Source organism: Cynocephalus volans, chromosome 10 (assembly GCF_027409185.1).
Source record: "Cynocephalus volans isolate mCynVol1 chromosome 10, mCynVol1.pri, whole genome shotgun sequence".
In the NCBI taxonomy this organism is placed as follows: Eukaryota; Metazoa; Chordata; class Mammalia; order Dermoptera; family Cynocephalidae; genus Cynocephalus; species Cynocephalus volans.
In genome coordinates, this window is record NC_084469.1 from 18,835,055 (window position 1) to 18,849,709 (window position 14,655).

At 45.8% G+C, this 14,655-nt stretch overlaps 1 protein-coding gene across 1 annotated transcript; it reads right to left on the bottom strand.

The window, feature by feature from the left end:
- Positions 1-6,728: 6,728 nt before the first annotated feature.
- Positions 6,729-13,658, bottom strand: CHCT1 (CHD1 helical C-terminal domain containing 1). The gene is made up of 6 exons (XM_063108968.1): positions 13,608-13,658; positions 11,454-11,555; positions 10,849-11,024; positions 10,340-10,439; positions 7,601-7,796; positions 6,729-6,814 (listed from the first exon to the last, which is right to left on the bottom strand). The coding sequence occupies exons 1-6, from the start codon at positions 13,656-13,658 to the stop codon at positions 6,729-6,731; spliced, it is 711 nt and encodes a 236-aa protein (XP_062965038.1).
- Positions 13,659-14,655: the final 997 nt, after the last annotated feature.

The window sequence follows — 14,655 nt, forward strand, 5'->3', positions numbered from 1 at the left end:
GCCAAAGGTTTAAGCAACCCAAATGTCTACCCATGGACGAACAGATAAACAGAATGCACATGTACATACAATGGAATATTATTCAGCCTTAAAAAGGAAGGATAATTCTGACATACTACAACATGGATGAACCTTGAAGACATTAAGTGAAGTAAGCCAGTCACAAAGAGACAATTACTGTATGAATTCACTAGGTATCAAGATCATATTCATAGAAGATTTCTAGATCGTATTCATAGAAGCAGAAAGTAGAATGGTGGTTGTCAAGAGCTGGGGGGAGGAGAAAACGGGAAGTGGCTGCTTAATAGAGTTTCTGTTTTGCATATTGCAAAAGTGTGGAGATTGGTTACACAACAATGTGAATATAATTAACACTAGTGAATTGTGCACTTAAAATGGTTAAGATGGTATACTTTATGTTAAAGAAGAGGATCTCTCTCTCAACAAAGCTCATTCCAGAGTGACAGAAGAAGCATCTGCTCTACGATAATATTGAACACACCTCTCAGCATTGGACAGATCATCCAGGCAACAAATCAACAGAGTAACCATTACTCTTTCAGAAGGAGAGAAGAAATCTAGGGTAATTAAAGGGGGTAGCAGGGGACGGAGAGGAGCTGAGGAGAGGTTGGACAAGGGGCATAAAGAATAAGTATGATTTGAGGGCCGGCCTGTGGCTCAACTCGGGAGAGTGTGGTGCTGATAACACCAAGGCCATGGGTTCAGATCCCCATATAGGGATGGCCGGTGGCTCACTGGGTGAGCGTGGTGCTGACAACACCAAGTCAAGGGTTAAGATCCCCTTACCAGTCATCTTTAAAAAGAAAAAAAAAATAAGTACTATTTGGAACAATACATATGCTACTAATATTGATTGGATTAACATATGTCAACGCTGAACCCCCAAAATATGTATAGTCAATATGATTCAATAAAATTTTTTTTTTAAATCAGGAAAATCCCCATACCAGACAGTCGTCAAGATAATAAATAAAAACTTAAAAATCAGAACAAAGGCTTTCAACTTGCATTAGCAGTTAAGTCAGTCATGATGCATAAAATTTGAAAAAAATCTGTGGATGACGACTTCCAGACAGTGCCTTGGTGCCTCTATTGTGATTTATTTCTGAATGAGAACTTTGATGTAACATGTTGAAGTTCATTTACGTTTAAATTCCTACTCAGCATAAAATCAGCCTTTGTTTTTCACTCTTTCTATTACTCAAATAGCTTGAGAATTTTTCTTTCCTGTTACATAATGTGTAGTTATTTCTCTATGATGCTAAGGGTGATCCATGATCTAGATGTTGCCCATTGTTTAACTTGACCAAGTTTTTAGTATCAATGACTGTTTTCTTATTTCTGAAAATTCTATTTGGTTCTTTTTAAAATCTGTATACTCTTTTCCTAACACATTATTGTAGTTTGTTTTTCTTCTTTTTCATTAAATCCTAGCCCTATATGGACAGAGATCTGACCTGTGGACCAGAACAGAGAGTTTAGAAATAGACCCAAATAAATCAGGAATTTAATATGTAAGAAAGGTGGCATTTCAAATAAGTGTAAAAAAGATGGAAATTTCCCCCTATATGATATAGCCTATAATAATACACTTTCACATGTGTAAGGACAGCTATTTAGCCATCTGAAAAAATACATATTGGATTCCTACTATACAACTTAAAACAAATAGATTTTAGATAGCCTGGTAATTTAATTGTAAACACTGAAACCTGAGCAATGCTAGAAGGAAATACAGAATTTTAAATATTCTTTGAGTGGGGAAGGCCTTTCAAAGTCATAAAAGCCGTAAAAGAAAAGACTGATGATTTAGCTTTATAAAAACAGAAAATGTATGCAAAAAAAAAAGTCTTGACACAAAAATCCAATGAGAATTGGAGGCAAAACACTCTGCTGTCTTCCCTGAGTTACATGCATTTGTCATTATTATGAAGAACAGACGGGGTGACTCCCGGGAGACTGGGGTGGGAGTGGGTTAGGCAGTGTTCATTCATTACTTTGTGGTTAGGAGCCTCTTCCATTTAAAACTTTAGGAATAGTATACCTTATTCTCTAGAAGAGGGACCCTTCTTGAGGGCTGCCTGGTCTGGCCATCAGTGAGGCATTTTCTCTAGGGTGAGCCTTACCCATAAGGCAGCATAGGCCGAGGTGTGATTTGGGGGTTTCCACCAAGGCTCCTCACTTCTAAATAGCTTCCCCTAACCACCTCTTTCTGGTGTCCCCAAGTCTACCATTAAAGAGTCTTACTTGGGGTAGACAAACTGTAAATAAGAAAATACAAACAATCCTAGAAGTAATACATTTAGTCTTGTGGGTTTATATTCTGTGAGAAATGAGTGTTGGCCGAGAGTGAGTAGGTGGGACACATGTCATTGGTGCCTGGAGGTGTGCTGGCCTGGGGGTCATCAGGCCCGACTTCTAGTCCCAGTTGTGGTGATAACTTTTGTACAACTTGGAGATGTGACTTTTCTTCTTGAGTCTCTGTTTTCCCCTCTGAACTAGGAGGTGGTTGAGCAAGATGCTCTGTTTTAGTTCAATTCTTCAATAAAAGTTTGTTAAGTACCTACTATGTGCTGGGTATTAGTTTAGTTGCTTGGGATACAGCAATGAATCAGACAGACAAAAATCTGCCCTTGTGGAAATTATATTCTAAGGGAAGGAGATAGTTAATAAACAAGACATATAATCATTAAATAAATGATACAATATTTGAGGGGTGTAAGTACTTTAGGTAAACAAAAACTGAGCAAGGGATATTCAGAGTAAGGGGCGGGTTGCAATTTAAAACAGGGGGACAAGCTAGGTCACATTGAGGAGTGACATCTGAACAAAGATTTGGAGGCAGTGGAAGGAGTTAACAAATTGGGTATCTTGGAGAAGAGCATCCGGACAGAGGACACAGCCAAGGAAAAGGCCCTGAGGCAGGAGTGTGCGTGACAAGCACGAGAAAAGTAAGGACGAGGGCAAAGATGTAACAGAATAGACAGTGGGGATAGATTTTAGAGGGCCTTGTAAGGCCCTTGCATGACTCTTGACTTTTACTCTGTGAAATGAGGAGCCATTAGGTGGTTTTGAACAGAACAATGACATGTTCTTTTTTGATTTCTAAGATCCTACTGATTTTGAGGAAAGAGTTGAGAGGGCTCCAAACCAAGCCTCACCTGTTACCGATTTTGCCTTCAGGCATCTGGACTCTTCCCAAGGAATATGAACACCGTTCACCCCCACCCACTTCTCTTGGTCTTCATCTTTCTTTTTGCACATGCGCTGCCCTGGTTGGAAAAAAATGGCTGTAATGTCCCACAATTCATCTAGGTGGCAATGCTGCCTTGCATATGGGGAAGCACCTCTCTATTTTGGTCTGTTCCCAAAACAACCAGTCCTTTCCCTAGGACTTGTCAGTGAAACCACTCAGGGGTAAACAGAGTTGGAGAGCCCCTAACCGTGGACACCCTCCAGCCTGCCTTCCCTTCTCTCTCAAATCTTCCTTGCTTTGTCAAAACCATCAGGGACCAGCCAAGCAAAGATGACCCAAGGCCTGTGCCTTAGCAGTCTCACTTTGCCACTTCTAGTAGTCAATGGGTATACGGAAAGGAGATGGAGCTGCCCTACTCCCACTCGCTTCTTTCCCCATCTGTGCTTCCCTGTCCTTGTTCTTGAAAACTAGACTGATATTCATTTTAACATATTAACTATGATGATATTCACTCCTGAATACAAACTGATGTAGGGAAGGAGAAAGGGTCACACACATTTTGCCCTGGCCCTACCTGCTCCAGGGCAGCCCTGGAGCCTATATGCATCTGCCTTAGACAGAACCTTGATTAAACTGTCTCTTGTGTTTTGGGGAATTGCTTAGACTGGCTTCCCCTCCTGGAGTTGACTACCGTCTACCTGGTCTTTCTAGCTAGAAACAATGTACCATCGTTACTTGCTCCCTGCCTTCCTTTTTCGTCTCTCACATCTGTTGCCAAAAACTGTCAATTTTACCTTCTATAATCTCATAAATTCACTACTCTCCCTTCTCTGCACATCTTCATTTTGTATACTCCAGGGGTAGCAAGTACTAAAGGCTACAAGGGTCACACAGGTGATCTAAATGAGTGAAGGGACTTCTGGTCAAGATGGCAGAACAGACAGTCCCCAGCATCACTCTCTCCCCCAAACCAACCAATTTACAACTACAAAAAAAGCAACGACAGCCAAGCTGGGGCCACTAGAGCTCAGGGGAAGAGGAGGAGAGACCTACGGAGTGCATGAAGGCAAGAGAAGCCATGATGAGAGAAACAAAATACTGCTCCGTTTCAAATCCTGGCCACTTCCAGGCTGGAGCTGCTGAGCGCATGGAACAGGAGCTGGGAAAAGCTGCAGCTGTGCTTTCAGATGAAGTTGCTTGGAGGCGGCAGGGGAGAAGAGGGCCTTTGTGGCCCCCAGGCCAGCAATACCACTAATAGGGTTCCTGTGTACCTGCATAGGACCAAGGAGCCACAATAAATGAAAAAAAAGAGCCACTCAGAGGCCGGTGAGTCATTGCAAGGGACTGGAGCATAGCCCATCCCATGGGAGGTGTTTAGAGCATGGGCAGTGGAGGAAACAGGCCCACTGGGGCACAGCAAGGACAGCTGATCTGCCCCCCAATCAGCGTAGGACCACTCAGATGAGACTGATCAGGAATATAGAATTTCATGGGGTGCAGTTTGATGAAAAGATTCAGGCCCAGACCAGAGTTTCTATACAACCCAGGTGCACTGGATTTCACTAGAACCAGAAGTACCTATATAGTCAACCATTAAATCCTGAGCTGCACAAAAAGCCCTCCCTAGGGAACCAGCAGCAAACCAGCAATTTACCTCAACCACAGAGCTCAAGTACTGGTCCTCACAGGAAGTTCCCCCATTTTAGAAGTAAGCAAAGGACAGCAAATTAGTTCCAGTGCAGAGTTTGAGTGGTGGGAACAGCAAATAATCCAACACAGAACTGAAAGTAAAAACAAATACCCACAACCAGAGACAAAGTTTGATATTAACTAGTAAAGGATTCATTTCACCAAAGAACACCTATAACACCTAGAAGGACTGGAAGTCCCCTGGGCTATCAAACCAGAAAGGGGGGAGGGCCAGGAACTTCAGCCATACCCTCTGACACCCGCAACCAATCCAGAGGGTGGGGGCCAAGGGCCTCAGCCACACACCCCTCACAAGTGCAACCACCCCAGCAATGACCACTGAGCTGCCGCAGTAAGTGCCCTGGGCTCTCCCAAGCTGGGGCAGTGGGGGGCCGAGGACCTCAGTCATGCCCCCCAACACGAGCAACCAGCCCAGTGACGACCACTGAGCTGCCGCAGAAAGTGCCCTGGGCTCTCCCAAGCCAGAGCAGTGGGGGGCTGAGAGCCTTGGCCATGCCCACCCCACACCCACAGCCAGCCCAGCGACAACCACTGAGCCACAGCAAAAAGTGTCCTGGGTTCTCAAGCTGGGGAGGTGGGAGGCAAGGGCTTTTGCCACCCCCCTGTGACATCTGCACCCAGCCCGGTAATGACCAAGCCACAACTAGAAGTCCCGTGGTCTCCCCTGTGGGAATGTGGGGGGTGCCACAGGCCTCAAACCTGCCCCTCCTCCTTCCTCCATCCCATCTCCTTCCCCTTTCTCCTCTCCCCCTCCCTCCCAACTGCTCTGCAACAACATCCTAGAATGTAAAAAAATAATAATATTAATAAAATCAAATAAATAAATAAATAAATAAACAAATGAGTGAACAAGGCCAGCATGTAAGGCCATAGGGAGAAGTGGGGACTGTGGTGAACTGGAAAGTATATCAGCAAAGGCTTATTAACTGCTTCCCAGCCCAGCCATTGTTGTCACGTGGGAATGCAGGCCCAAGTGTGGGCAGTTTTTACGGAAGCCAGAAATCTGTTGTTGCTTCTAATGTGAAATATACCAAGTTTTAATATTGGCAACTAATTTTTTTTTAATGTTTTAAACAACAAGTGGAACACCACCAGGGACAAACAAAACATATCGGTGGTCTGATTTTAGCACATAGGCTGCCATTTTTGGACCACTGGCTTGAACCACCATCGTAAGACTACTGGCGGTGTTTCTTCTTCCGTCTGCCGCCTCTAGCCTCACTCACTTCCATGCCCTTTGCTCACAGTTACCATTGCATCTCCCAATAGCCAAGTCCAACCACAGCATTCCACTGCTTAACACCTCCCCACTGCCCACCCCAAGTCACCCACGAAATGAAGTCCTGATGATTTGGGCAAACTGCCAGACTTTGACTCTCTGACCTCAGGATCTCTCCCTCCCTACCTGTGCTCTCCCCTTTCCAGGCCTCCTCCAGTCACGGGTATTTACCCTCTGTAATGTCTATTTACATGTCTGTCTCCTCCACTAGACTGTGATGGTGACCCAGGTGACCACATCTTACTCATTTGTGCATATGTGAGGCATCTGCCACTTACAAGGTGGCTGACAAATATTTTTTAAACAAATAAAAAATGAATGAATGATGACTGTTAGCTATGTAAAGTAGAACTGCCTTAATGATGTTTATTTATTCATAATTAAGACCTGAGCATCCTTTTGATAAGGGTAATTTTCTTCCTTCCCCTCTTCGGTCCCCATCTCCCCAGGTGCTGAGGTGGTGAAGACGCACAAGTGCTCTGGGACCCAGGGTGAGCTGGCCCTCTGTCCCGGCAGGTCTTCTTATGGGCAGTTCTCTGGACTTTCTGGGGCTTCCTTAATCCTCTTTCTCTGGAGTTTTGGTTTTTGAGAAAGTTTCCTTAAAGAATCTGAAAAAGGGAAGGTCAGAGACAGTCCCGATGACATCACAAATAGTGAGAGAATCTGTCAGTAACCTGAGGGGTCAGTAACCTGGGGTGTGGTGCGGGCAGAGAGGAAGAGCAACAGAGTCTTCCTTCCAACCTACGTCTATTACTCTTTTCTCACAGAAACCCTGTGCGGTAGGGAGATGGCAGGACCCCCAGTGCACAGGTGAGGCCTCTCACCCAGACACAGAGTAAGGAAATGACCTGCCTGAGCCTTACAGCCCATTCGTGGTGGTCCACGAGATATGATGTGCTTTCTCGTGTAACAATGGGAAGAACACAACTTGGCCTCTAACGTGTCCTAGCCAAAAAAATGTTTAACTTGAATCTATCAAGACTTTCGGTCTAAACATTCACTCAGGAGAGCGTGGTGCTGATAACACCAAGTTCAAGGGTTCGGATCCCTGTACTGGCCAGCCGCCAAAAAACAAAAACACCCTCTAGGTGCTGGGTGACACTTTTCTTCTTTTTAACCCTTGTCTGTACATTTAAAATTTTCTATAATGAGTATACCGGGGGGGTGGGGGGAGGAGCATAAAAAGAGAAAAGAGAAAGTGGAAAAGGGGAAGGAAAGAAGAACAGACAGAAAGAAAAATGCAGGATGAGGAGCAGAGGGAAAGGAGGGAAGAGGAACTTGTCGGGCTCAGGGCAGAGGCTCCTGGCTGCTTGGGTCTGCCCCCGGGAACACCCAGGCCCCATTCACAAAGCCTCTCATCGTCCTGGCATGCCCCCTACAGCAAGGGGCATTACCTCTCCCTCCACGGAGCCTGGATCTGGGCTCCCCCAGCAGGGAGGCCTCACGGTCTGGGGCCTGCATCTTGGACAGCCTCTCCGTCACACCGTTGATGTTGCTCTGCAGCCCCCAGGCGCTGCAGAGCTTGGGCAGACTGTCTTCCTGGTCAGCCAGCGAGGATCTCTCCGGTGTGTCCAAGGGGCAGAAAGCCACCTGCAATGGGGCCACAGTGTTGAGGACAGTGTCAAGAAGAGAGAAACCTAGGGCTGGCTGGTTAGTTCAGTTGGTTAGGGTGTGGTGTTAGGACACCAAGGTCCAGGGTTCAGATCTCCAGCCTCCAAAGAAAAAAGAGAAGAGAGGGCCCTGGATTCTAGAGTCTTGACCCTGCACTTGTTAAGAAACTGCTGAGGTCTGACTGCACCTCACACTTGCCTAGCCAAAAAGATGGGGTGAGAAACAGATGTGGGAGAGAAAGGCCCTTGGGGACATTGAGGCCAGGCTGCCAATGGTCTCTTCTTGGGTTGTTCTTTATTTTGAGATCATGGATCATGTCCTCCATCTCTTTTTGGAGTTACAGTGTCTTATTTGTTTGTAATGAAACAATGGTACCTGTTTTGTCCTAAATTAACAAAGTCCTAACTTAGCAAAATTTAAATTGAGAGCCTGAAGATTTTTGAAACTTCCCTGGTAGGCAGCCAGCCAATTAGCTCAGTTGGTTAGAGCACAGCCTTGTAACATCAAAGTCAAGGGTTCAGGTCCCCTCACTGGCCAGGTGCCAAGGTGGAATCCAGGAATCACTAAAATCTCAGTTCCTGATATTCAGAGGAGGAATCACTGAAATGATCCAACCACTCACTTTCAGAGGAAGAAACAGAAAGGCAGAGAGGGAGAGGATTTGGCTAGAGCTGCACAGCTAGAGTGGTGGTGTGGGTCCGTGGTTAGGGCAGGGCTTTCATCTGAACCACATGGAGGTTGGAGGTGGAACCCTGGCTCTTCCTTCCCACTTGCTATGTGGCCTGGGACAACTTACTTGACCTCTCCACATAGGGATCTTCATTTATAAACTGCAGGCAATAATTCTTATTACCACTTAGGGTTGCTTTTGAAGATTACACAAGGGAACAGAAAGTGCCAGCAAATAGAAAGCTTTATAACTGTTACCTATGATGATTATTTTGGATCATGGTTCTCAAAGTGTGCTGTGCAAATAAATCCCTGGGGTACCCCAAGATATTTTTACCTCACTGGCCCCCTGAAATGTGTGGTCCATTTCAAGTGCAAAAAAGAGACCAATGGATTCTAATGAAACCTAGTATGAAAATTGTATTGATACAAATCTGAAAAAGGTAAATACTACATGATTCCAACTATGTGGCATTCTGGGAAGGCAAAGCTATGGAGACAGCAAAAGATCAGTGGTTGCCAGGGGTTTGGGAAGAGGCAGGGAGGGATGAATAGGTGAGCAAGAGGGGGTTTAGGGCAGTGTAACTATTCTTTATGTTATGGTGGATACATGTCACCCTACGTTTGTCAAAACCTATAAAATGTACAACACAAAGAGTGAACCCTAATGTAAACTAAGGACTTTAGCTAATAATAATCCATCAGTATTGGCTCCTCAGTTATAACAAATGTATCACTCTCATGCAAGATGCTAATAATTGGGGAAACAGGTAGTGGGAGTATATGGGAATTCTCTGAACTTTCCACTGAATTTTCTGTTAACTTAAAACTGCTGAAAAAAAAGTCTAATAATTTTAAAGAATTCATTCAAATGATTCAGATTCCATGTTGCAATTAAGAAACTGCTACTTGTTGAGTTTTGCTGTGGAATCAGAGAAAAACGTCCACAATTATCTGGAAAGACTAATAAGATACTCCTTTTTTCAACTGCATATCTGTATGAGGCTGAGTTTTCTCCATGTATTTCAGTCAAGTCAATATTTCAGAAGAGACTGACTGCAGAGGCAGACATAAGAATCCAGCTGTCTTCTGTTATGCCAGGCACTAACAAAATTTGCAAACATGTAAAACAATACCACTCTATTTTGGAAAATATAGTTATTTTTCATAAAAATTATTCATGTTAACATGGAATGTTATTTATTTTTAAACAAATTATTAAGTCCATATTTAAATTTTTTTCTTTAGCTTTAATTTCTACTGGGATAAATATTATTAGATAAGGGGCTGCGGGTTAGCTCAGTTGGCTAGAGTGCTGCCTTGTAACACCAAGGTCAGGGGTTCAGATCCCTAAACCAGCCAGCTGCAAAATGTGTGTGTGTGTGTGTGTGTGTGTGTGTGTGTAAATAGATATAGATATAGATATAACCCACATAAGCAAGTGCTTTTTGGGGTTCTCAGTGATTTTTAAGAGGGTAAACATATCCTGAGGCCAAAACGTTTGAGAACCGCTGTTTCTAGAGAAAGCCAGGTCAGGCTCTGTCAACCGTCCCCGGACACTTCCCCAAGCTGCCATGCCTTTCTGCCTGGCCTCAATTGCTCCCACCCATGGCTCCTTAGGGATGTCCCTGCCCCTGCTAACATCGAGGTGTGGATGTGGACGGTGGGAACTTGACACTGAGCACCTGCCCTCTTCAGCCTCTCTCTGTGCCCTGTATAGGGGTAAAAGTAAGGACATGGGAGTCTTCCTCAGGCGGTGAGCCCTGGAAAGGACCAGAGGGCCACTCAGTCCCAGGCCTCCCCCCACACCAACCCTCAGCTGGGCCAGGGAGGAGCCTTCCCGAAAGCCTCACCAGGAACTTGGCCGTCTGGTTGTCCTTGGTGTACCTGTAGAGCCGGCGAAGCTGCTTCGCTTCCAGTTCTGAGAAGAGGGAGACGAATTGCCAGAGCATCCTGCAGGGGACAGATCCCGGGCTGAGGGCGGTGGAGCACAGCTCTTCCTCCCTCCAGCATTGGTCTTGGGCCTGGGACCCACCCAAGGAGAAATGAACCACATGCTGCCTCCTCGGTTTTCTGTTGGGATGGAGAAGTGGGGATTGGCCAGAACTGTCTTGGAGACAAGCACCTGCATACAATAATTGTTCGATCAGAGGTCATTCTCCTCAGGGCTCGAGTGGTCTTTGTCCACTGTGTGTACCGTCCAGGTGCAACCACGGTGCTGCCCTGAGTGACTAGGAGGACCCCGTTCTCTCCACCCCCTCCACATAAGATGGACTGGGGGATTTTGACTAAAGTGTAACCTTGAATGGAGGGGGATGGGCCAGGAGTGGGTGAGGGGAGAAGGGCAAGGAGGCTGCCCTACTTCCTCCAGTGCTTGATTTCCCAGGCTCGGCAGTAATGCTGCAGAAAGGTATTGATGTGGTCCCCTAGGACCACAAGGCTCTGCTTCATGTACTTTAGCTTCTTCTTCTGGGGCAGGTTGCCGGGCAGGTGCAACTTTCTCAAGAACTTCTTCAGCGGCCTTAGGTATTCTTTACACTGAGGAGGCAACAGGCAAGGTGAAGGGTCATGGGAGAAAAGAGGCAGATGGGCAGCCCTGAGTAACAGCAAACTGGCCTGGCTTCAGCCCTTAATGGCCCAGGAAGGGTTATACATGATTAGTGAGGAAGCTCCAGGGGACCTTTCACCCCACTTCTTTCCCAAGGGTGTGACAAATGGGGCAATGAGCTGTGTGAGGCCTGCCAATTCTTTTTTTTTTTTTAGTGGCTGGCCAGTATGGGGATCCAAACTCTTGACCTTGGTGTTATAACACTGTGCTCCTCTAACCAACTGAGCTAACCGGACAGCCCTGCCAATTTTTTTTTTTTTTTTTTTGGCAGTTGGCCAGTATAGCCTGCCAATTCTTAAGCCAGGTCTCCTGACCCATGGGGAGTAGGGGACAGGGTTCCAGGCTGGCTGCTTACTCACAATTTTGAAGGTGTCTTCGCCTAGGCCCTTGGCGTGACGCACAAGTGAATCTCCCGCAGGGATGGTGCTGGAGCTCCTCTCTAAGCAGGGTACGTATGTCACCTGGCAGGAGGAGGCAGGGGGGAGTCAGCTGGGGGACTTGGGACACTGCTCCTGAGGGGCAGTGCTGGGCAAGCATTGGCCCAAATGGCAGCCAAAGTCCTTCTCCATTCTACCTATGATCTCGTTCTTGACCCAGCACCGATGTGAGCAAGTCCTGGGCTATCTGAAAATCTCTACTTAGAAAACGTAGAATATTCTACCTATTTCTTTTGTAATAATCGTAGCACGTTATAGTAGGTAACTTTGCAAAGCACTTGACAAACATTAACTCATTTTATCCTCCCACAAATTCTGTGAGGTTAGATATTAATATCCCTGGTTACAGACGAGAATACAGAGGCATCAAAGGGTTTAAGTGACTCCTTGAGGGAATGAGCAGGGGTTCATTTATTCATTCATTAATTCGGAAACGATTATTGATTGCCTAAATCCTGGGCCTATCTCTTTGCATTCCTAACCTCTAGCCTTATGCCATGCATCTAATAGGCAGTTAGAAAAAACGGGTGATGCAATTAAAAAATGGGCAAAAGAGCTAAGTAGGCATTTCTCTAAGGAAGATATACAAATGGCCAACAGACATATGAAAAAATACTCAACATCACTCAGCATCCGGGAAATGCAAATCAAAACCACACTGAGATACCATCTAACCCCAGTTAGGATGGCTAAAATCCAAAAGACTCTGAACGATAAATGCTGGCGAGGTTGCGGAGAAAAAGGAACTCTCATACATTGTTGGTGGGACTGCAAAATGGTGCAACCTCTATGGAAAATGGTATGGAGGTTCCTCAAACAATTGCAGATAGATCTACCATATGACCCAGCTATCCTACTGTTGGGAATATACCCAGAGGAATGGAAATCATCAAGTCGAAGGTATACCTGTTCCCCAATGTTCATCGCAGCACTCTTTACAATAGCCAAGAGTTGGAACCAGCCCAAATGTCCATCATCAGATGAGTGGATACGGAAAATGTGGTACATCTACACAATGGAATACTACTCAGCTATAAAAACGAATGAAATACTGCCATTTGCAACAACATGGATGGACCTCGAGAGAATTATATTAAGTGAAACAAGTCAGGCACAGAAAGAGAAATACCACATGTTCTCACTTATTGGTGGGAGCTAAAAATTAATATATAAATTCACACACACACACACAAAACCGGGGGGGGGGGGAGAAGATATAACAACCACAATTACTTGAAGTTGATACGACAAGCAAACAGAAAGGACATTGTTGGGGGGGAGGGGGGGAGGGAGGTTTTGGTGATGGGGAGCAATAATCAGCCACAATGTATATCGACAAAATAAAATTTTTAAAAAAATAAAAATAAAAAAAAAGAATAAATAAATAAATAAAAATAAAATGAAAAAAAAAAAAGAGAAAAAATGGGTGATGGTGATGAAGAGAAAGAAAACTTTGAAAGCAAAAGTGGGGCCAAAAAAAAAAAAAAAAGCTGGAAATTGGCAGAGACAAAGTGACTGTGAAATAATGCTAGAAGTTAGAGCACAGGATTAGATTGACACAACTGGATTTGCACCTCACCTTTCAAAGGCCTGTCAGAAAAGTGAGCATTAATTCCTGTGTGTGTTCAGGGGAAACGAAGAAGATCCATGCCCAGGCCACTCTGAAGGGGAAAGGGAGGGAGGTAGATAGAGACAGGATGGGACACAGGCTCCTCCAGGCCCTAGAGAGAGGGGACGCTGGCTGATCAGCTCCGTAAACACACCACACAGCCACACACACAGACCGTAACGCACATGTGTACACACACACGTACACACGCACATGCACGCCCTGAGTCTTTACAACCGACAGTGTGATGCGACCCCTTCCCATCACCTTGCCAGGAAAATGGGTCCTTGATAAAGACGTTTGACTGAATTGATGTTCTCTTCCTCTCTAAACCTCTTCCTAACTCATGTACCCCATCATTTTTCCTTCTACCCTTCTTCCTTGAATTTCATGTTCTCTGCTTTCCAATACTAGCCCCTCAGGGACCCTCCTTCCCTCTCTTCCTCCCATCCCCAGCCCCCCTTCACCTTCTCTAGTGGCTGGTCCCCTTCACCTCCTTGCCCCTCTGAGGACTTCATCTCAACAGGTGTGTTGGTAGGCTCCAGGGTGGCACTTCTCATGTCCCCTCAGCCTTCTGACCTACTGCTTCTGTGACCTGAGCGTCTCAGGGAGTGGGCAGGTTGGCTCCAGAACTCGGAGCAAAACCATGGCAACTGCCAGCACAGAGCCGAGCCCCCACGCCCCTTACTCTCATTCCACCAGCCACCTCCTCCAGCTGGGAACTGGACCAGGGAACTGAGCAAGACTTGCTGGAGAGACTCAGGGTGCTGTCCGGGCTCACAGCTGGCCAGGACGGGCTGGCATCCCTTCTCCCAGGAGTACTGTTGATTTTGAACCTTGGTGAGGCTTTTGAAGTAATTTTCCTGCGTGTGTATCACTCCTGCCTCCTCAGTTACACCGTGGGCTCCCTGACAGCGAAGACCGGGGTCTGTAACACTCCTTTCTGGACTGAGGATTACGGGACTAGAGGGTTCACTGAAAGAGAGAATGGAATTGAAAGACTCCCGCAGTGGGTAGTCAGTCAGTTCAGGGAGACCCTCCCAAGGAACAGCGAGACCACGGCTTCGGATGCAAAAACAAGAGGTTTATTGAACACACAGGTACCCGGGCGACTCAGTCTTTCGAAAGACTGGCGCGCCGAGTAGAGCTCCTGGGTCCTTTTTATAGCAAAAAGCGCGGGTACAGAAGCGAGAAGCAAGGTAATTGGTTAGTTTAAATCAAGCCAGGGGTGAACTTCGGTCAAGTGGGAGTCCTTGAAACAGCTGAGGGGCACTCTTGAAACTTTAACTGACTTGTCTATTTCTGGGAACTATCCGCCCTTTGCCTCGGGCCGGGGCCCAGGTGCATAACCACAGATATCCTGTTTGACTCTGTTCCCCTTGTTTCTTAACTTGACTTTTTGGCTGTATTTTCCCTATACCCTTGTAAAAAGCACTTCCTTCATTCCCCCATTTCTCTTGTGGATCGCTCTAATCTTAGAGCGGAATTAAAAGTTATCTTCGCCATTTAAGGTTT